The 24,606-nt window shown below is 44.9% G+C and overlaps 1 protein-coding gene across 1 annotated transcript in view; it reads left to right on the plus strand.

The window, feature by feature from the left end:
• The first annotated feature begins 3,642 nt into the window (after nucleotides 1-3,642).
• LOC310773458 (uncharacterized protein) overlaps nucleotides 3,643-24,606 on the plus strand; it is a 43,199-nt gene continuing 22,235 nt past the window's right edge. The window contains exons 1-2 of the mRNA XM_083633342.1: nucleotides 3,643-3,983; nucleotides 9,021-9,311. Coding sequence (XP_083489468.1) covers nucleotides 3,880-3,983; nucleotides 9,021-9,311 — 395 coding nt within the window. The 5' untranslated portion in view covers nucleotides 3,643-3,879. The remainder of the gene's footprint in view (nucleotides 3,984-9,020; nucleotides 9,312-24,606) is intronic.

Consider the following 24,606-nt stretch of genomic DNA (forward strand, 5'->3'; position numbering starts at 1 on the left):
CTCTCGGAAGGACCACAACCACTGCAGCGCCGAGTGATCGGTCCGTATGGTGAACCGAGGCTGTCCCAGGAGGTAGTATCTAAAGTGTCTTAGTGCTTCTACGACGGCGAGGAGCTCCCGGCGTGTGACGCAGTAGTTTCGTTCCGTTTGATCAAATGTCTTGCTGAAGTACGCCACCACCCGCTCCCCGTCTGGCCCCGTCTGGGACAGCACGGCCCCCATCGCTGCCTGAAACGAGCCCCCGTGTGTCAAGATGTCATCTAAGTATACGCTGCGGAGGTCTAGGGATGAGAACCAGGATGACTCCCCCACCACGTCTAACAGCTCCTCGATGATGGGCAGCGGGTACGCGTCTTTTTTAGTCACCTTGTTCAGCCCCCTATAGTCTACACAAAACCGCATCTTTGAGCTATTTTTCTTCTTCACCAACACTACCCCCGACGCCCACGGGCTCTCTGACGGCTCGATGATCCCCGCCCGCAGCATGTTCTCTACAGCTTTGTTCGCTATATCCCTCCTTGCTGCTGGGACTCGACGGGGATACGACCTGATGGGCCGCGCCCCCTCTGTGTCTATTTGGTGTTGCACCAGGTGGGTACAGCCTAGCTCATCGTCCGACATCGCGAAAATGTCCTTATATTCCTCTAGTACTCGCCACAGTTCATCGCTCTGCTGGGGTTCTAACCCTTCACTCTGGCGTTGGTGCAATCCCCTCAGCATCTCTAACCTCTCGGTCTCCCCCTCCGCCTGTAGCGCTGGCTGAGGGCAAGTGTTCGGAGGTGGGCCAGGGGCGTGGTTTTGGGGAGGGTTTTGGTGCAGGACAGGGGTCTGGGTTGGGGGAGGGGTTTGGTGTGGGGCAGGGGTCTGGGTTGTGGTAGGTGCTTGGGTTGCTGGGTGGGGCTCGTGCTCTACGGTGACGCGGTATACAGTGATGTTATTAACGTTAGGCCGCTCCCCTGGAGCGGTGGGAGGGTGGCCCATCTGGACTACTGGCCCCCCTGCAAATGTCAATGTGCTCTTCCCTAGGTCTACTGTGCATTGGTTTAGCGTCAAGTAGTCCTCCCCCAGGATGCAGGGCCCCGCCATTTCTACCACCCACACGGGAAAGTTCACTGTCTGTCCCCCCACTGTTATCATTACGTACCCCCTTCCCCTCATTGGCATCAACTCACCGGATACTGTCCTCAGCAGCTGTGCCGCTGGCTGCTCCAGACGCGTCCCCTCGGGCATCATGTTGACGTTCACCAGCGTTGCCGTACACCCCGTGTCCACCAGGGCGACACAGTATCTCCCCTGTAGGTAGACTGGAACATGGCAGCCGTTCATCGTGCGCGGCCCGCTCTGCATGCTGACAGCTCCGGCGATGTCGTCTACTTCAGGGGAAGGCGGAGCCCCACCTCCCCGTTGATGTCGGTGGGCTCCCTCCTGCGACGACGTGGCTACGGGGACTGTGACATCGGAGACCCGTCTCGCCCCATCTGGACGGGCCCTGTGCCGTTTCCCTGGTTCCACGTTCTCCGGCGGCACTCTGCTTCCCGATGTCCGGGGCGCCCACAGCCCCAGCAGATCGTGCTCCCTCTGCCCCAGCTATTGTTCCGCGGGGTGGGCTGCCGAGCGGGGTTGGGCTGCAGGGTCGCGCTGCGGAGCAGTTGTTCTTTTAGCTGCTGCACTGACTCGGACAGTTCTTTCACCATGTTGCCTTGCTCTGCCAACGCCATCTTTCACGCTGGCTCTTCTTGTAACGGGCTCTCCGCTGCCATTCTCACCACGGGGACAGCTCTCCCCGTGTCGCCTCGATCCATGGCCCAGCCCTCCACTGTCTCTCTTTCAAACGCCAACTCCAGCGCTACTTCTAGTGTCTTTGGCCGTTGCAGCATTACTTGCTCTCTTAGGCCTCGCGGCACGATTGCCTGGATGAAGTAATTTCGGGCTAACTCATCCAGTGCTTCTGGCGGCAGCCGGCTGTATACGCGCCGGCTGAGGATCTCAATGTCTGTTGCCAGCGCCCGCAGCGACTCCCCTGGTCGTCTACGCCTGTTACACAGTTCCGCGACCACGATGCCTTCTTCTTTGCATTGGCCGAAACGCCTCCTCAGGGCCGCCGTCACCACGGCTAAGTCTTTTGTATCTGCCATTGCCGCCACACACGTTATAGCTTCGCCTTCGAGGGACACCACCAGATGACTGGCTCTCTCTTCCCTCGACCAGCCATTCATGTCCGCTGCTACGTTAAACATCGTGCAATATGGCTCCCACTCGCCTTTACCGTTGTATTTCGGCGGCGTCACTTCCTTCTTTCCCCGGCGGCCGCCGTCCCGTGTCGCCTCGATCCGTGCCCCGTCCTGGTCACTGGCTCGCAGGCTAGCCTCGCCGGGCCGCGGCATAGCCTCCATGGCTACGGCGGCAACGTCAACAGGCTCGGTCTTCACTCTCACCAGCCCCAGGTTTTCCGCTCCCTCTCCCGCTTCGCTGACCCGCGGGCCAGCTTCTCTGGGCCGTAGGATAGCTTCCGTGGCTACGGTGACAGCGCCGTCTAGCTCGGATTTCATCCTCACCAGCACCCGGCTTCCTACTGTCTGCTCCGCTTGGGTCGCTGTAGTAGCGGCTGCGTCTACCCAGTCATCCTCCTCTTCGGACGCCAGGCTGTCTGCCCCGGCTCTTTCTTTTCCCGCCTCTCGTTTGATTCTTCTCCGCTCTTTCTTCAGGAACTTGTTCACCATCTCGCCGATTCTGGAGGCAATATTCACCATTTAACTTCTGACGCCAATGTAGCGTTCCTGGTATTGAAGAGGCAGAGGCTTATTGCTGGTACAGGGTTCTTTATTCACAGTTATTCATATTTACAACTCTTGGCGGTTGTCACGCTCATAGCTAGCAGCTTCTCTCTAGGCGGTATCCGGAGACTGCCCGCGCATGCTCAGTCTCCCCCGGAAGTCTCCCACCAGCATAGTGTTCCCCCCAGTAACACTCCCACACATCAGTTCCTATCTGTAGTCGAGACACTTCCATTGCTCACCACTGTATGTGTAACACTGATTCGCTACAATATTGTGGAAACTAAGCAAAATTTTTCGTTTTATTTTTTTCAAGATAAATAGCTAATGAAAAGGACCCGAGGTTCAACTCCCGTTGAGTTACTGTTTAGAGAGGCTGATTATAGGGGCCAGCGCTACCGCAGCTGACCACTGCACATGCAGGAGATATGAAGCAGAGAGGGTGATCATGATGACTGGACTGCAGAGACTGGGACAAATAGAGGCCAGTGTGAAGGCTATAATGGGATGTGTGGGAGTAGTGGAGGGGAAGAAAATAGTGGTCAGTTTTTTGAGAGGAACTGGACTGTTAAAAAGACTGTAATGGAATAGGGGAACAGTGGATGTATTAGTCCAGAAGGAGGCGGTAATGCAACATTTTGGATGCCAACCGCCGTAAAACTAAACAGAAGAAGAAGAAGAAGAAGAAGAAGCTGACCACTGCGAGGTTCTTTTGGCGCTGTAACGTTTCCAAAAATCAAAAATGGCGGAGGCTGCTGGGCGCTGATGTTGCAATGGGGCAATATGGAGCTGCCATTTCTTTCCATAAAAGTTCTTTGCCATGGGTCCTTGCGGGAGGAAGTACAGTCGCGTCCAGAAAGGCGGTGAGCAGCAGCTAGCATGTCAGCTAGCAGCGTCCGCATGCATAACCTCTTCTATAAAAGCCTTAACAACAACACACGCTATTTGCACAACATTGCATTTAGCTGAAGCGTCGAGAAGTTTCCTCCCAACGACACAGATGTGACTTTATGTCCGGCTTTCCCTTCTCCCATCCCCTGAGCTGCAGCTGCAGCTGTATCCGCCCCGGGCTGGGCTGTGTTGAGTTAGCTTAGCTTAGCTTAGCATGCTACTCATGGAGGAATTCCTACAACTTCCACCTGAAGTTTGGATCTGCATCTTTCGCTTCCTGACCACCGAGGAGAAGCACACCGTCCGCCTTTGCTGCAGGTAACCTTAGCTTCCCAAAGCTCATTGAAACCCTTGAAAATTTCTGAATTTGAACTCGAAAAACTCATTCAAGGCCTTGAAAGTTTTTGAAAGTAGACATATAGACATGATCATTAAAAGTGCTTGAATTTATATATTTTGTGCAAGAATGGAAATTGTGATATAGTGTTATATATATATATATATATATATATATATATATATATATACACTTAACATGTAACTAGACATGAAACAATATGAAAATTTCACATCACGATTATCGTGATCAAAATGATCATGGTTAAGGTATTATCACGGTATTCGTAAAATAATTGCTGAAGATGTTCAAAAAGTACTGAGACTTACTGAAATAATTTACAAAGCAAATGCTTATTATAATAATACGTTATAATAATAAATTTTGCTTGTTATTATTATTATTATCATCATCATCCATCATCTCACTGTCTTGTCTGTCTCTCTCTCTCTCTCTCTCTCTCTCACACACACACACACACACACACACACACAGTCACACAGTCTACCTTCTGTGTTGGATTTGAGTAGATGCAATGACTCAAAGTTTTGAGAGAGAAAATCGTCAATTTTAGTTTTAGGCAAAATCGAACGGCCCTAGTGTGAACTAGGGCTGGGCGATATGAGCAAAATCTCATATCCCGATATAGGTCATATAACGATATACATCACGATATAGCGTATTTTCTGTAAATTTATAGTTTATATAAAATGACCATATGGCCATTTATTTATGTAGCGGTTAAACCAGTTAAAATTGACAATGTCAAACTCCACAAACTGGATACATGCATTCAGAATACAGATATGCATGGCTATTCTATACAACACAAACAAATGTATAATTAGTCGCAGGGCAGTAGAATGAAACACAAACTGAACCACACCAACAGCTCAATTTTTAAAGATTACATGAGAGCAAAACGGGTAGAATAAGTTATGTATAGTAGTTCAGTCCAGTTCTCTGTTTGTTTATAAAGGAACAAAAATGCTCCACTCCAGAATTTCCCGGTTATCCAACACAACTCTCACCCAAGGAAGCTAAAGCTAGCTAGCGCAAATATGGATCAAACGTGGACTTAACACAGCGCAAATGCCTGGGTAGTCTAGGCGGACGGAGTGGAGGTAGTCTTGCAGTGCCAGCCGTGGAAGCTTGATGACGTCGATGATGGGTCTGACTACGTGAGACTAGAGTGGAGCTAACTTTTCCCTGCTCTTTCTACTCACCGGCTGATTTGTGCCACTCATAACATTGTTGACAGAGTCTGGTGCATGTGTAACCTGACGCTGCCAGATGGATGAGTTCGTTCACATTTGTTTCACAACCAACATCCATCTGGGTTCGGCCAAGCTACATTGCTGAAGAGGGCGGTCACTTTTTTCAAGCTACTAGGCAGGTGATTGGATGGACCGTCTGTCTGTCACCGTCTGGGCTTGCCAACGCCAACCACTCAGATCGACTTCCCTTCATGACGTAGCAGCGTGTGACTTGCGTGAATGGCTAACGGCTAGCCATTCACTAGCCTTACAGCTAGCTGATGGCTGCTAATAAGTTCCCCCAGCCTAGCAACGGTCTGAAGGCTATCTCCCCAAATTCTACAACAATGTCTTGTTTACTAACGTTCATAGTTGATAACGTTACAGCAATACAGTTACGGTTTTGTACTCACTGTAAGATCAAGTGTTTAACGTTTATGTTAGCTTATTGTTTTGAATAGAATGTTTGACTAGCTCACTGGACCTAGCCTCGGTAGCCGCCGCCATGTTGAATAGTGAAAGAACTACAAACGCACAGGCGCCTCTCGGTGGCGTCACACCCGGTCTCGCCTAAAGCCCGCCCGTAGCACACGCTGATTGGTTCGCCTGGGTGGCGGCCGATTTAAACTCCAATCTTGAGCCGGATCCAGACGGAGGTGGGATTGTGAATTTGTGGAATAATGCCGCCCCCATCTGGCGGAGTCAGGCTAGTGCATGTGTGCACATGAGTAAAAAAGAAAACAGAATGATGAAAGCACAGCGTCGTCCAAATGACGGACAATATTGCCATAAAGAGTGTGATTTGCGGCACGGCGATATAAACGATAGAGCTTCATATTAAACGAAATACATTTTCTATCGTCCAGACTAAATATATCGTCATATCGCCCAGCCCTAGTGTGAACAAGGGCGTAGCTTAGGGCTGTTCGATAAATCGATTTTGTAATCGAATGAATTAGTTAGGACGATGTTAAAAAAATGAAAATCGTAAATTCAAATTTTTTAACTAGGGTAATTACGTTACGGTGGGGCGGCTCTCTGTCATATGCGTGCTGTAGCAGCGTACATGACACTACTCGTCTTTTCTCCCCGCTGTAAAGTCTCTGGGAGGCTGTGACTACTGCTGGCTACTAAAGACAGCAGCAATGAACTTATTTCAACCCCTCCAAAAAGCAGTGTGTGAGCACTGAGCAGCGTGTTGCACTGCAGGGCGGGCTGTGCAAGATAACGATTACCACAAAACACACACGCGCGCGCGAACAAAGACGTTATCACTGGACGCTGAAATTTTGCCATTAGTTCACATAACAACACGTGAGGCCACCGAGTAACGTTAGGACTCACCTCCAAAAGCGCAAATCCACCAGTGTCAAGTGACTGCAGTTAGCAAGCAACAGCCAGGAAGTTGTGCATAGCAAGTTTGGCTAAAACAGGAAGTTGGGTTGTTCTGCCTTCAGAGTAAAAGCGTAATTTGTCACTTATGAAAAAAAGGGGAGAAAAAGAGCTCTGCAAGGCAACAAATGTTTTAGAGAAGTATAATAGTATAAAAAAATCGAAATCGAAAATCGAGTTTTGAGAGAAAAAATCGTCAATTTAAGTTTTAGGCAAAATTGAACAGCCCTAGCTTAGCTTACCTTGCATTCACTGTAAAGTATTGGGTGATGGTCACGGAGATGGCTCGTAAGATTCAAAGTGTTGCCCTCCATTCGCAGCAATTTTCTTGTTGCATGTTCTGCAGACAGACAGGGTTACCATATTCCACCAAGTGTCCCTCGGCAAATTTGACCACACATCAGATCTAACGTTAGAGCCTTAGATATACCGTAATTTCCGCACTATAAGGCGCACCTGAGTATAAGCCGCAGCAGCAAAATTGACTGTTTGTTACATATATAAGCCGCACCGGACTATAAGCCGCAGGTGTTTTAATGTTTAATTACCATATGTAAGGGTTCGTGCACAGAGGGGATTGTCAGGAAAGAGATGGCTGTTTGAGGAAGCTCCCATTTATTAACATTTCAACAAAACAACATAACACAACACCACCTGTGTTTTTTTTTACAGTGCACACAGTGTCCGCGGTGTGGTGAAAAGAGGGCAAGAGAGGAAATTAAAACAGAAGTGGATTTATAGTTAGAAAGAGTGCTAAAGAAGAGAGAATTCCGTTTTTTATTTTTTTATTTTTTATTTTAGTTACTCACAGTACTATTGACCAGTCCAACTCAAAAGATATTCGGCAGTTTCACTTTGAGCTCTCGTTCCGCCGCTGTCCATTAATGGTTATGACGAGTCTCGCTGGGTACAGTACGCCAAAGCGATATCCATTGACTTTAACCTTTTCGATGATGCTGTTGTATGTTGCGCGTTTCTGTTGCACCAACGCGGAGAGGTCCTGCCGGACGAAAAAGCGCGTACCCTCCCAGGTGAGGGGCTTCTTCCCCGCAGCCTGGAGGATGAGTTGACGGTCGGGCCAGCGGAGTAGGCGGATGAAGATGGCCCTCGGTGGCAGGCCGGGGTCTGGACGTGGCCGAGGCGCCCGGTGTGCCCTGTCCACCTCTGGTGGTTTCTCGCCTTCCTTCAGGTCCAGGATGTAACACAGGATTTTGCCAAGGAAAGCGTCCATGTCACCAATCTCAGCTCCCTCTTTTACATTGATCAGGCGAATGTTATTTATTTTACTCCTGCTGATTAAGTCATCAACCTGCGTGTGCAGGGTTTCGATTTGTTTTTGCATTTTATCCATTTTCGGACTCACTGTGTTGTTTTTGTCCTCCAGTGTGCTGATGCGCTTTTCCGCATTAGAAACTCTGTTCACGGTTGCCTTATTTTCTTTAGTGAGTGAGTGGATGGACTTCTGCACGTTTTCAAACTTGTTTTCAAGCTGCTCAAACCTCTGAGCGATGTCGGACTTAATCGATAGTGTTTCACGGAGTAAAAGTTTAGCCCAAGCCGGTGTATCTCCAGCCTCCAGCAGGTGAGTCATTTCCTCATTCATGGCGGTGATTGCTTCGTCTTTTTCTTTCTGCTACTGGTTTTCAGTCTTGTGCTTCTTCCAGCAGACATTCGCCCCACTCTTTAAAGTTATTCAGTTGGTTCTGGTCACCTTATTCATTTTAGATCAGATCGCTAAAACATATTGTTTGGTCTGGTGGAGCAGCTGTCTAGCTGAGCGCCATGTTCACCGTGCGATCACGTGATGCCGGTTGATTTCCGCCAAATGATGTGCAGATGAAGCTGTGTAACCTGTAAAATCCATAGATTTTGGAGGTCCCCGAGTGGCCGTTTGCTGAAAAAATCCATAGATAAGCCGCACCGTTATATAAGCCGCAGGGCCGAAAAATGGGGAAAAAGTCACGGCTTATAGTGCGGAAATTACGGTACTCCCGAGTTGAGGCAGACACGGACAGCTGCGGACACCGGCACAGACGTGTAGCATAGTAGTTCTGTTTGTATATACTCGTTTCTGGACTTCGCGGACGGGATGAGCACATGAAGAAAGAAACCGGTAACCGTTTCATCTCTACGTGTAACACACCACAGTTGAGAATACTTCACACATTCAAGCTTCTCTCTCTTTAACAGTTGTTTTTGAGCTTCTGTAAAGCCTGCTTGTTCTCATTATAAACATTCTCAGTGTTGTAACTAAACAGGCGTTAACTGTCTCAAACTATGCCATATTGGCTCCTTGAATTTGAGGGAATTGGGCCCGGAAAGTGCTTGAAAATGTTTAAGTGATGTTTAAGAAGGTTTGCAACCCTGCAGGTACCTGCAGCTGCTGATCGACCACCCCTCCCTGTGGAAGGACTACACGGTGATCCTGTCCGACGTGCGGCGCTACAACTCGGGCTTCTGGAACATGCTGAGCAGCCGGAAGATCACCCGTGCGGCTGTCAAGCATCTGCGGCGCAGAGAGTGGCGGAAGCTTGGGAAGTACTTCGCTAACATGAGTGCTATTGTGTTCGTGGATGGCGGGCGGCTGTACAAGTCCAAGTACCTCTACCACCTGACTAACTTCGCCGGTCTGAGGGAGCTGGCTGTGCGGAACGCCACCTGGTACAAGTTCAAGTTTGTTTATTTATATAATCCCTTAGCCCTAGCCTCGACGCGAGACTCAGCCTTCATTCTTCATTTGGAGTCTCGAAGTAGCACCCCAATTGCAGGCTCCTCTAAAAATGGCCGTGCATCTTCATACATGTAGCAATGACAATAAAACAGTTGCCTGCCACACAGGGCTCCAGACTAACTTTTTACACTAGGTGCACCGGTGCACCTTACTTTTTAATTTAGGTGCACCAGCACATAATTTAGGTGCACCCACATTTTTCACCACGCCTTTTGGCACCGCAATAATACGTTTTAAGCGTTACCTTCTTTGTCATGTTGTATACATATTGGCAAATTATTAAATGATACGCTCAAAGATTTTCATGTCAATAAATGTCTGTTAAAGTAACTATCACCAACTGAGTTTAACACAGTGAGGATTGAGCCTATGGCCCACTGATGGAAGCCTTTGCATTTTAAGTATTGCAGCATTTATGAACTGGGTGTCTGTGATGTGATTATCACCTTACATTATGCTCCTAAGTTGAAAAAGTTAGGAGCACATTTAAGGACACAATGATTACTCTACCATTCTCATGATGCACTATGAATTTCTTACCAGAATGACTCAATGCAGCTCATTGCTATTGTCATTGAATTATCACTAACCATTTATTTAGTCATCTGTAGTTTGCCTAACATTATGTAATGGTGGTCATGATTGTGAATGTTCACCTTACTGTGTGATTAGTGTAGTGACATATGGCACAGTGTGCTGTGAAATGATCTCACTGTGCACTACAGACAGTGAAAAACCATAGCAGATAGCTGCTCTTACAGTGTTTCCCATACATAAAGAAATTTGTGGCGCACCGCCACAAAAGGATGTTGACCAATTATTATTATTATTATTTTTTTTACAGTGCACCTGAACGCAACATGCAAGATACCCGCTGAATAAGTGTCCAAATGTTCATGTCATTCTGGCCAATACTTCTGTTATAGCATTTCAGTCTGGAATATGGAATATCTTTCAATAATCTATGATTTAGTTGCTAAATTGTCAAATACCGCCATCTGCTCGCTACCCAGGCACTTATGAATGTACTTAACCTAACTAACTATCCGGTGTGCACAACATTGTCAGCCTAAACTCCGGCTGACACCCCAAAAACCTACAATCCGCTACAGAAAAATGTATATTGTTTGTTTATTAACTGGCCCCTCGCCTTCTATCATTTCACGAAAGTGGCAAAGCAAGTTGAGTATCCCTGACCTATAGGGAGAAAGTTAGTTTGTCATTGTAAACCCACAGCACAGTAATGATGACATGTTCTTCATAGATCTAGCCTTTTAATTTTGCTCTTGATCTTTCTCAAAGTACACCAAATTCATGCATTTTACTTTAAAATGTAAAAAAAGAATCTGGCGGGGGGGCATGCCTCCGCACACCCCTAGGGGGTCTGCGGGCCCCCACCACAAATACTCAAAATCCTGTGGGAAACACTGTCTTAGATGGTCTAACATTAACAGACAGTATTGTCATATTGTCAACAACACATTTTAGTGATCTTGAATTACATGTTGGGTAACGTTAGTAATCCCAGAATTTGCTTGATCGTTAGCTAGCATCCCGCTAGCGATGCTAACAGTAGACACTAAGATGTCATTGTCATGCCAGCCAACCTAACGTTAGTCAAAACTCGTCTGCTGAAGCCGTAGCTTTGTCTCCCGCGTACAAAACCACCATCTGACACATTTTAATTCCATCTGTTTGTGACTCCGATTCCGGTACGAGTGAGTCTGGCCGGCCGGTCACACCAGTAATGGATGGCTGGCTGCAGACCGTCCTGTCTTGTACTAGTGATAAGGACGATACGACTTCCAGTCGGATTTTCAAAATAAAACGATTCTGCCCAACTCTAAAGCACTCAGAAGCAATTGAGAACGTTTTATTTTTGTCTTTCTATGTGAGAGATTTAGATTGACAGCGCTGCATGCTGTCGTGGCACAAGAGCTGGGCGAGAGAGAGAGAGAAAGACGCTACAAATTCCAATGTGCACCAGTGCGTATAAATATTTTCATAACACGCACTGGTTGATTTTAAGGTGGGAAAATGCGTGTAAATACACACACTCTGGAGCCCTGCTGCCACACAAGGTTGTTGTCCGTCGGACAGGAGAATCGGTGTTCCGAAGTATTGCGTAGTTTCCAATACCGAGCCCTTCTAAACATGCCAGAATCTGTAAGCGTCTTTGACTCCTTGAAAAGCGCTATATAATACTGCATTCAAGACAACTCGGAGCACAACTTTCAATTCAGATGTCTTCTACATATATTAAGCTATTTCTGTGCCAAATTTGGCACTTTTATCACTAAATGAACAATAGCCACACTAATAGGCCTATAATGTACACATAATATAATCAAGTGACTAATTACTTTGTAAAAGTCCAGATAATTTTGAAAGAGTATTTTTATTTGGTTCTTCTCAGGCTTACTAGGATCTATATTATGTCTGGTATTGCATGTAGGTCCAATGGGATAGGAAATGTTGACAAACCCCTGGTCGCCATTTTGAAAAATGCCTGCCACGGCCACCAGGGGGCGAATTTGTGATGGCCCAATATCCTGTTTTGTTCAGACTCAGAGTATATCTATAAACACATCTGCAAAATTTGGTGCTTGTATCACAAAATGAACGTTTGGTCTCATATGTTGAGCTACAGCTGGCAGCCATTTTGGAAAATGGTCATAAAAATGCCATGTCTTCTACATTAAGCTATTTCTGTGCCAAATTTGGCGCTTTTATCACAAAACGAACAATAGCCACACAAATAGTAATGTAATGTACACATTACCGATTACTTTGTAAAAGTCCATATCATTTTGAATGAGTATTTTTATTAGGTTCTCAGGCTTACTAGGATCTATATTATGTCTGTTATTGCAAGTGGGTCCAATGGGATAGGAAATGTTGACAAATCGATGGTGGCCATTTTGAAAAACTAGGGATCTCGCGCACTACGTGCGCTCGATTCCTAGGCTCGGCCGCTGGTGGCCATTTTGAAAAATGTCTGCCACGGCCACCGGGGGCAAATTTGTGATGCCCCAATATCCAGTTTTGTTCAGAATATATCTATGAAGTATGAACATATGTGCAAAATTTGCTGCTTGTATCATCACAAAATGAACGATTGGTCTCATATCTTGAGCTACGGCTGGTGGCTATTTTGGAAAATGGTCATAGAAATGCCAATCTGCAATGCCCCAATATCCAGATGTCTTCTACATATATTAAACTATTCCTGTGCCAAATCTGGCAGTTTTTATCACAAAATGAACAATAGCCACACTAATAGGCCTATAATGTACACACATAACATAATGAAATTACCAATTACTTTGTAAAAGTCCATATAATTTTGAATTACTTTTTATTTGGTTCTCAGGCTTACTAGTATCTATATTATGTCTGGTATTGCATGTGGGTCCAATGGGATAGGAAATATTGACAAATCGATTGTGGCCATTTTGAAAAATATCTGCCACAGCCACCAGGGGGCAAATTTGCAATGCCCCAATATCCAGTTTTGTTCAGAATATATCTCTGAACACATCTGCAAAATGTTGTGCTTTTATCACAAACTGAACGATTGGTCTCATATATTGAGCTATGCTGCCCCACTTATAGCTGACCATGCTAATGTCTGTCTTAGCTTAGATTTGCTGTTTATTCTTTTTTCTATTCTTTTACTTTATGTTTTTGTATTTTAATTATTGTGTGTCATGTGATGTATACTTTGTCGTGGACCCCAGGAAGAGTAGCTGTCGTCTAGGCGGCAGCTAATAGGGATCCTTTTAATAAACAAATCAACATAGCCAGATGTAGGCCAGCAGCCAGCTGTCATTTGACACCAGAATCATCTAAATCTGCCTGGACAGTGAAATTCTATGGTAAAAATGGCTGAAATGGCAGCCATATTTTAATATGGCAGCCATTTTGAAATGTAAGTGGCATAAATCTGGCTTATCTGTGGTCATAAATGTATGGTTTGATAGCAAGAACATTCATATTGGACAATTCTACACAAAGTTGCACCCAAAATAGTATTTCCGTTTCCGTTCGTGAATTTTGTGTGGCTAATCCCCAAGGAATATTTGTGCTAATTTTGTTACTTCTTTCCACTTGTGAACAATTTTACATTAGAAAGAGGGAGACGGCTAGCCAGAGGTGGTCGAAAGACCAACGAATGGGGAGAAGAGGACAAGCCCAGCGAGCACAAAATGTTTTTTCAACGTTGATTTTTAGTTTAAATCTGGGTGATATTGGGTTTGAACGTCTAAGACCTAATTTCACCCTCTTTTCAACCGGCTAAAATGCGGTTACAACGTCAACGTGTCAAAAAACACAATTTGGTTAATCATATTGTTAAAACATTTGTTGTAGCTTGATATAGAGGCAATATTGATAGTGTGTGAATTGGCATTTGTCCAATTTATTGTCTAACAGAGTTGAAATCTGGTCTACACGAAAACTACTATTTCAACGCATTTTATGTCGCATGAAATATCATAAATATGGGACTATATAGGCTATGTGGTGCCAGCAAAAAGCTTCCAGGACACAAATGGTTAATACTTTAGTGCAATACTATAAAATAATGAATTGAGTTCCTGCAGCAACGCGCATGCGCAAGTACTTGCTACTAGCTGTGACTGTGACTGACTAGACCAGGGGTGCCCAAACTTTTTTGACCCAAGATCTACTTTTCAAGTAGCCAGCCTCCCGAGATCTACCAGTCCAGTTTCAACATCGCAAACGCACACACATCGTTTCCAGCCTGCAGTAACTAACCTCACAACACTTTCTCGTTGTCCCACAACCACTTGACATTAGGGCTGTGAATCTTCACTGGCCACATGATTCGATTCGATTACGATTCAGAGGGCTACGATTCCCCCAATACATGATTTATTTTTTCTCACTTTACAATACAATTGCATTGTATTATGATCCATAATTAAAATAAACAACTGCATGTACTTCCATTATATTTTTATTTTATTATAAAAAAAATAAAAAAAAATCCCCTCAATGCCATGCGATCTACCACACTACCTTCGCGATGATCGACGTATTGGGCACCCCTGGACTAGACCAAAGCAAGTCTGCAGCACCGGTCTGCACCAAGTGCAGAACGAGGTGTTCTGGGCACGCTATGTTATTGTAACAGACTGTATAGGCTACAAGGCTCTGTGTCCCCACTGAGTTGCCGGTGTTAAATTAAGTTATAACCTCTGAAGCCCTCCAGCCTACAGACTAGCCTACATAGACGCACACACACAGTCAACATAATTTTAGTCTCTTACATAATATAATAGTCTGATACACATGATATAAAATTTCTCGGTAGTTGTACGGTTGGGAGAAAAAGCAGTGCCGAATGAAACTGCTGTTTTGCGGAAAAGTAAAGCGCTGAAAATTGTCAAAATAGAGCGTGCATGTACACAGATATCGATTTGTTTAGGTGGGCGTTGTTTTAGGTGCTAAATTACGTTTTAGTTGTTGACCCCCATGACTTACAGAGAAAAAGCTGGTGAGGCTGCTGCTCTGGGTGCTGGATCTCGTTCGACGCTGCGCCCCGCTTCAAGACCACTGTACCTAATTAAGTTAGTGTATCTTACTAGCTGATAGGACCCCACTTCAAACAAACCGAACTATCCCTTTAAGGGTAGGGAAAAATATGTCATGTGCTGGCGAAGTCACATCACTGACTTTGAAAGATTGCATAGCCAGTGGCAGTGATGAAGAAGACGTTAAGGTTTTATTGTCTGTTTTTGAATATTGTGCCAGAGAGTTTCAGTGTGTTTTATAATATAACTAGTGCAGTGCCCGTTCCCCCCATGTACCGCCCCGTGGGTGCTCCCCCCCTACACACTGCACTCCGTGAGCTCCCCCTAAGCGCACTCCCCAAGTTCAACTGGTCTACATCAGTGTGCAGCAGAATTGTAGATGTCTTCTGGAATAAACAGATGGGCCACTTTCACCTAGATCTGTTGGTGGGTTCTTTGTGAGCAGCAGTTTCCTGAAATGAGTGATGGCATGAGATATCTAAGATTCATTCAAGAAGCAGATAACATAAAAGCCTGTCTAAAGCCCTTTTCCCACATGCGTACCGGAAAATTACCTGTAAGTCAATATCTGACATTTCCCTGAATTTCCCTTCACACCTCAGCGTTCGCATGTGGGAATCTTAAGTCAAATAGCCGGTATGTTGGGGGGTGGGGCGGGGGGCGGGGGAGAGTGGCCTGGGGTCTGTGCTGCAGGCCACTCAGGCCAGTCAGAAAAAAACAACAAACAAACATGGAGCCGGCGTCCACTCTTTTGATAATATTGCTGATGCGCTTTTTCCTCAAACGTAGACAGCGACGCAGACAAATTAAGGCGAAAATGGAAAGGGATATACTGTACGTGCGAACAGAAACAGATTCATGTTCGCTGTCTTCTCCGCTCAACATCGTGCAGAATATGAAGATAGACTAAACCGGGGACAGATCATGACAGTGTTATGTACCTCTGCGCTGCTGCGTGAGACTAGAGCCGTCTGGAAGCGAGAGAGACCAGGAGGGAATTTATTTTGGGAAGATGCTCTGAACAATTTTGACGACGTGGAATGGAAGCGTCATTTTCGCATGTCCCGGTGTACGTTCGACTACGTGCTGAGTCTGGTCCGACCCGCACTAACGGCCGGAACACACATCTTGCGTGTGCTGTGCGTCTGCGTGGCGTCTGCGTGTCGTTTTCATTTCGGCGCCCATGTTAACAGGTTACAGCAGCCACACCACCGGCATCAGACGCGCGTCTCAAGCGCGTGTCTTGCGAGCGTGAGACGCGCGTCATCTAGAGAATAGAAGCGAAGCCTATTTTTTCCTTTTACCGCGCGCGTGTCTCTAGCGTGTCTCTACACAAATAGACACAGAAAGACATTAAAATGATATTTTACAGGGGCAGCCACAGCCAATCAAGGCTCGTTTTGATTTGAGACGAGAGGATGAGCTGAGCTCACAGCTGCAGTTCTCCTGCCCTCTGAAAACTACATAGGCTACAACGTGGCTTCGTTCCTCCCCTCCCCACCACACACACACAGACACACACAAGTCATACTGCCTCGATTCTGAAGTGAGCCCAAGCGATCTTCAGTTAAAATCATCATTGTATTGTTTATAGCAAATTTAATAAAAGGTAAACTCTATAGGAAGATAGTTGGCAGACAGGCAGCAGCGCAGCAGCTGCACGCACCAGCCACGCTGCCTGTGTGGATGTCGCGGGCGTGCCAGCCGCAGCAAGCACACCACGCACACGCCACGCACATGCAAGATGTGTGTCCCGGCCGTAACACGCAAGATCACCCGGTGGCGAAAACCACTGGAAGCGCGTTTGCGACTGGCAATAGTCATTTGGTGGTACGCAACATCAGGGGAATATCGAACAATCAGCTGTGTATTTGGTGTTGGACTGTCTACTGTATGCACTGATAGCGGAAAATGACTGGACCCCTTTCTCACCTGTCTGACTATCGCGGCATAGCGCTCTTCTGACTGGCTCAAAACTGGTGAAATGGCCGCGACGACGGGCTCGCGCTTATACCGGCACGGCGCCTTTCCCACATGCAGGCACGTTGCGGTCATTTTGCGGTACAAAGCGCATGTGGGAAAAGGGCTTTAGTTTAAAGCCCACTCACCACGGCAAGGTGCAGGCTCAGAGTGGATGGGATCAGACCAGACACAAACAGGACAAGACAAACCCAGAGAGGACTCATACGTATAAGCCGCTTTCAGACATGCCTTGGAATTCGGGAGTCATCTAGAGGGCATCCGGATGGTGGTATATGTATGAACACATTTTGGTGAGCTATGCGCGCTCCCGCGATCTTCCTATCCGCAGGTAAGTGTACCTCCAGCCCTAATATCGGAAGCGGATTGTCCATCCCCCCCCCCCCTCCTCCAGAGCTCCGTGAAGTAGCCAGCTCAGTGAGTGCATGAGGACAGAGACAGAAAGCCAGCGTGACAGATTATTATTATATAAATAGTCGATGTGAATCAGCGAGCAAAAAAAACATGTTGTTTCAGTTTTTCCAAATGAAGCTCAAACCTGCTCCGTGTGCTACATGTTGCTGGATTGAAAGGCTCATGGCTCTGATCTGATTTCATTTCTGCATAGCTTCGCACAGCACACACATTTAATGAGCATTTTTGGACGCAAGGGTCGTCCCGCTTCCCTGTATTGGACATCGCTAGGTAGGGTATCTGGATCTGGTTGCGTTCATGCCTTTGATTTAACGTTTAGACAGCGTTTGTTAACTCATTGAATGCCATGGACGTCCTTCGACGTCCAATTAAATAGTGACGTAGAGTGCCACGGACGTCCTTCGACGTCCAATGCGTTTTTTGACGGTGGGACGTCGATCAAAGCCTTCCGCAGCTCCTGTACAACTATAGTAGCTATTGAAGGTGTATAACCTATTTTACGGACTCATTAGGTGGCGACAGTGCTTGCTCGGTGCAGTCCAGATTAGAGACAGGTCCGAGAAACAGCCTAAAAGCCGTGGATCAAAGACAAACCGATGCATGCTCCCAGAGCCATTTGCTCTGTCGCGGGAGCTGACATTGGCTCCGAACAGGAGTCAATCCGCGCTCACAACTGAGCCCCTCTGTCCCTGTCTGTCTGTCTGTCTGTCTGTATAGTTTCTCCACCCGATTAGCAGCCAGGAAAGCAGCCCCTGACGCCAAACCATTCAGCAATCCGGGTTGGCTCTTCCCTGCTGTGGCGCTGAGAGCCGACAGCAGCACACAAACGCAGCACTCCGAAAATATAATGGTTGCGTGAGGCTGTGTGCAGTGTGGGGAGGAGTTTACGGGGGGAGGGGGGGAGGGGGGTGGTGCACGCAGGGCATCACACAACAACTACGTCACTACATCAGAAAATATTATCTTCAGACTCAGTGAATGTGCTTGAAATGCTGCATTTCACAAAAGGCGGATTATCTCAGCTAATAATTTGAAAAGCCTGAAAACGCTGAAAACAACCTATCTTCTCCGGCTCATAACTAAAGAACGGAAAATGGTATCAATAAACTTTTTTTTGCTGATGATACAATAGAGCCAGCTCGTTCTTGTGCGTGTTCGGTGTTTACATAGTAATATCACACAATATTCTGTGGGCCTCGAGAAATCACTGAAAACGCTCTGAAAACTCTGGCACTGGGAGCATCCGTTCTCCAAAAGTGGCTGGCACTCAATGAGTTAAGATTCACGTGCAGAACCGCAAATTCCAACTAGCGTCACGTCAGGCAGTATAAAACGAAAACTTCCGGGTATAACCTTCGCAATAATGGCAATTAAATAAAGTAAATGCACGTGTAATGTTTTTTTGTGTGTGTGATCCGAAAGATACAGAACAGAGATAAACTGGAAGAATATCTGCTCCCTTCGAAAAGTCCATTTTAACCCATAGTGAGTCGACCGTTCGGATTTTTTGTTACCAAGTAATACAACATTTATTTTATTTTGAAGGAAAAAACGTCTAGCTTCCTGTATTCTGTATAATTCTAGTAGGTTTGATGCATTTTAGGACTGAACATAGCAAAGACCTGTTTTCTACGACGCTGAAGTTGGCATCCGATTCGCAGCTCCCGATTGGAATTTTCCAGTCCACCTTAAAAAGTGGAATAACGCCTCTAGATGGCGTGGTTCGACCATTTTCAAGCGAGTTCATGAACTGGAAAACATAGGTATATAGGAGGGATATGTTTTGAGAATACATTATAGAATGAATCCTGCATTTTGTTCATTTTTAATGTTGCATGCAATTCTTATTGACCTCAAAAAGGTTCTCCTATTGGTGTAAACAGCTGGAAAAAAGAGTTGATTTCACAGCTTTTGCCCATCTAGACTGCATAAAACCACGTCCAACTCACAGACCATTACACTTGTTCTTGTCAAATCTGGCCTAGATTATAAAGGGGACATTAGACTCTCATTGTGGCACAGTGTTTGATTTGTGAAACATATCGCTGATTTGTGAAAATGCTATGATTGCAGTTTTCAGCTGATTTGGATCATCTAGACCACACAAAACCACGTCCAACTCACAGACCATTACACGTATTCTTTTCAAACCTGGCCTAGATTATAAAGGGGACATTAGACTCTCATTATGGCACAGTGTCTGATTTGTGAAACATATTTCTGATTTGTGAAAGTGCTATAATTGCAGTTTTCAACTGATTTTGAGCATCTAGACCGCATCAAACCAGGTCCAGCTCAAAGACCATCACTCTAATTCTTTTCAAACCTGGCCTAGATTAGAAAGGGGACATTAGACTCTTATTCTGGCACAGTGGCTGATTTGTGAAACATATTTCTGATTTGTGAAAGTGCTATAATTGCAGTTTTCCGCTGATTTTGAGCATCTAGACCGCATCAAACCAGGTCCAGCTCAAAGATCATCACTCTAATTCTTTTCAAACCTGGCCTAGATTACAAAGGGGACATTAGACTCTCATTCTGGCACAGTGTCTGATTTGTGAAACATATTTCTGATTTGTGAAAGTGCTATAATTGCAGTTTTCAACTGATTTTGAGCATCTAGACCGCATCAAACCAGGTCCAGCTCAAAGACCATCACTCTAATTCTTTTCAAACCTGGCCTAGATTATAAAGGGGACATTAGACTCTCATTATGGCACAGTGTCTGATTTGTGAAACATATTTCTGATTTGTGAAAGTGCTATAATTGCAGTTTTCAACTGATTTTGCCTATCTAGACCGCATCAAACCAGGTCCAGCTCAAAGACCATCACTCTAATTCTTTTCAAACCTGGCCTAGATTACAAAGGGGACATTAGACTCTCATTCTGGCACAGTGTCTGATTTGTGAAACATATTTCTGATTTGTGAAAGTGCTATAATTGCAGTTTTCAACGGATTTTGAGCATCTAGACCGCATCAAACCAGGTCCAGCTCAAAGACCATCACTCTAATTCTTTTCAAACCTGGCCTAGATTAGAAAGGGGACATTAGACTCTTATTCTGGCACAGTGGCTGATTTGTGAAACATATTTCTGATTTGTGAAAGTGCTATAATTGCAGTTTTCCGCTGATTTTGAGCATCTAGACCGCATCAAACCAGGTCCAGCTCAAAGATCATCACTCTAATTCTTTTCAAACCTGGCCTAGATTACAAAGGGGACATTAGACTCTCATTCTGGCACAGTGTCTGATTTGTGAAACATATTTCTGATTTGTGAAAGTGCTATAATTGCAGTTTTCAACTGATTTTGAGCATCTAGACCGCATCAAACCAGGTCCAGCTCAAAGACCATCACTCTAATTCTTTTCAAACCTGGCCTAGATTACAAAGGGGACATTAGACTCTCATTATGGCACAGTGTCTGATTTGTGAAACATATTTCTGATTTGTGAAAGTGCTATAATTGCAGTTTTCAACTGATTTTGCCCATCTAGACCGCATCAAACCAGGTCCAGCTCAAATACCATCACTCTAATTCTTTTCAAACCTGGCCTAGATTACAAAGGGGACATTAGACTCTCATTATGGCACAGTGTCTGATTTGTGAAACATATTTCTGATTTGTGAAAGTGCTATAATTGCAGTTTTCCGCTGATTTTGCCCATCTAGACCGCATCAAACCAGGTCCAGCTCAAAGACCATCACTCTAATTCTTTTCAAACCTGGCCTAGATTACAAAGGGGACATTAGACTCTCATTCTGGCACAGTGGCTGATTTGTGAAACATATTTCTGATTTGTGAAAGTGCTATAATTGCAGTTTTCAACTGATTTTGCCTATCTAGACCGCATCAAACCAGGTCCAGCTCAAAGACCATCACTCTAATTCTTTTCAAACCTGGCCTAGATTACAAAGGGGACATTAGACTCTCATTCTGGCACAGTGTCTGATTTGTGAAACATATTTCTGATTTGTGAAAGTGCTATAATTGCAGTTTTCAACTGATTTTGAGCATCTAGACCGCATCAAACCAGGTCCAGCTCAAAGACCATCACTCTAATTCTTTTCAAACCTGGCCTAGATTACAAAGGGGACATTAGACTCTCATTATGGCACAGTGTCTGATTTGTGAAACATATTTCTGATTTGTGAAAGTGCTATAATTGCAGTTTTCAACTGATTTTGCCCATCTAGACCACATCAAACCAGGTCCAGCTCAAATACCATCACTCTAATTCTTTTCAAACCTGGCCTAGATTACAAAGGGGACATTAGACTCTCATTATGGCACAGTGTCTGATTTGTGAAACATATTTCTGATTTGTGAAAGTGCTATAATTGCAGTTTTCCGCTGATTTTGCCCATCTAGACCGCATCAAACCAGGTCCAGCTCAAAGACCATCACTCTAATTCTTTTCAAACCTGGCCTAGATTACAAAGGGGACATTAGACTCTCATTCTGGCACAGTGGCTGATTTGTGAAACATATTTCTGATTTGTGAAAGTGCTATAATTGCAGTTTTCAACTGATTTTGCCTATCTAGACCGCATCAAACCAGGTCCAGCTCAAAGACCATCACTCTAATTCTTTTCAAACCTGGCCTAGATTACAAAGGGGACATTAGACTCTCATTCTGGCACAGTGGCTGATTTGTGAAACATATTTCTGATTTGTGAAAGTGCTATAATTGCAGTTTTCAACTGATTTTGAGCATCTAGACCGCATCAAACCAGGTCCAGCTCAAAGACCATCACTCTAATTCTTTTCAAACCTGGCCTAGATTAGAAAGGGGACATTAGACTCTTATTCTGGCACAGTGGCTGATTTGTGAAACATATTTCTGATTTGTGAAAGTGCTATAATTGCAGTTTTCCGCTGATTTTGAGCATCTAGACCGCATCAAACCAGGTCCAGCTCAAAGACCATCACTCTAATTCTTTTCAAACCTGGCCTAGATTACAAAGGGGACATTAGACTCTCATTCTGGCACAGTGTCTGATTTGTGAAACATATTTCTGATTTGTGAAAGTGCTATAATTGCAGTTTTCAACTGATTTTGAGCATCTAGACCGCATCAAACCAGGTCCAGCTCAAAGACCATCACTCTAATTCTTTTCAAACCTGGCCTAGATTACAAAGGGGACATTAGACTCTCATTATGGCACAGTGTCTGATTTGTGAAACATATTTCTGATTTGTGAAAGTGCTATAATTGCAGTTTTCAACTGATTTTGCCCATCTAGACCACATCAAACCAGGTCCAGCTCAAATACCATCACTCTAATTCTTTTCAAACCTGGCCTAGATTACAAAGGGGACATTAGACTCTCATTATGGCACAGTGTCTGATTTGTGAAACATATTTCTGATTTGTGAAAGTGCTATAATTGCAGTTTTCCGCTGATTTTGCCCATCTAGACCGCATCAAACCAGGTCCAGCTCAAAGACCATCACTCTAATTCTTTTCAAACCTGGCCTAGATTACAAAGGGGACATTAGACTCTCATTCTGGCACAGTGGCTGATTTGTGAAACATATTTCTGATTTGTGAAAGTGCTATAATTGCAGTTTTCAACTGATTTTGCCTATCTAGACCGCATCAAACCAGGTCCAGCTCAAAGACCATCACTCTAATTCTTTTCAAACCTGGCCTAGATTACAAAGGGGACATTAGACTCTCATTCTGGCACAGTGGCTGATTTGTGAAACATATTTCTGATTTGTGAAAGTGCTATAATTGCAGTTTTCAACTGATTTTGAGCATCTAGACCGCATCAAACCAGGTCCAGCTCAAAGACCATCACTCTAATTCTTTTCAAACCTGGCCTAGATTAGAAAGGGGACATTAGACTCTTATTCTGGCACAGTGGCTGATTTGTGAAACATATTTCTGATTTGTGAAAGTGCTATAATTGCAGTTTTCCGCTGATTTTGAGCATCTAGACCGCATCAAACCAGGTCCAGCTCAAAGACCATCACTCTAATTCTTTTCAAACCTGGCCTAGATTACAAAGGGGACATTAGACTCTCATTCTGGCACAGTGGCTGATTTGTGAAACATATTTCTGATTTGTGAAAGTGCTATAATTGCAGTTTTCCGCTGATTTTGAGCATCTAGACCGCATCAAACCAGGTCCAGCTCAAAGACCATCACTCTAATTCTTTTCAAACCTGGCCTAGATTACAAAGGGGACATTAGACTCTCAAATTGGCACAGTGTCTGATTTGTGAAACATATCGCTGATTTGTGAAAATGCTATGATTACACTTTTCAGCTGATTTGGAGCATCTAGATGGCATATAACCAGGTTAACTTCAAACACCATCACTCTAATTCTTTTCAAACCTGGCCTAGATTATAAAGGGGACATTAGACTCTCATTATGGCACAGTGTCTGATTTGTGAAACATATCGCTGATTTGTGAAAATGCTATGATTGCAGTTTTCAGCTGATTTGGAGCATCTAGATGGCATATAACCAGGTTAACTTCAACACCATCACTCTAATTCTTTTCAAACCTGGCCTTGATTACAAAGGGGACATTAGACTCTCATTATGGCACAGTGTCTGATTTGTGAAACATTTATTCTATTTGTGAAAACTGAAAAAGAAAATGTTGATTTCACTGGTTTTTTTACCACCCAGGTCCAGATCAAACACCACTACACTCAGACGAACAGCTGCACCTCCAGTCATCAGTCCGTCAAGCTCCTGAACTTCGTGGATGACACCACCCTCAGAGTTGACCATCTGGTGACTTGGTGCAATCAAAACAACTTGGAGATTAATGCTCTAAAGACACTGGAAAGATGGTTGTGAATTACATGAGGAACATAGGCCCACCTACCCCCATCACCCTGGTCGACTCGCAAGTTCATAGTTTGGAGTCCTTCCGCTTACAAAGCTCAAACCCCCCCTCTTATTCCCCAACCACAGCAGGCCTCAACAACAGGCTAGAAACCTGACACGGAACATTAAATTACAACATTAAATTATAAAGTAGCTGCAGCTTGACTGCATATGTTACATGAACATACAATAGCCTATTGTTGCTTCCCTCACAAGAATATTTTTACTCTGTCCTTTTCATGTGTATACCATGCACCTTTCGAAGTGGAAATTACAATTGCCCACTCCAGACCCTCTTAATACATAATGTATAATATGTAATCTAGTCCAGAGTCTAGTAAGAGTTCAGGAGCTTGACGGACTGATGACTCGAGGTGCAGCTGTTCGTCTGAGTGTAGTGGTTTTTGATCTGGACCT

The sequence above is a fragment of the Poromitra crassiceps genome (genome assembly GCF_964638095.1).
Source record: "Poromitra crassiceps genome assembly, chromosome: 3".
Lineage (NCBI taxonomy): Eukaryota > Metazoa > Chordata > Actinopteri > Beryciformes > Melamphaidae > Poromitra > Poromitra crassiceps.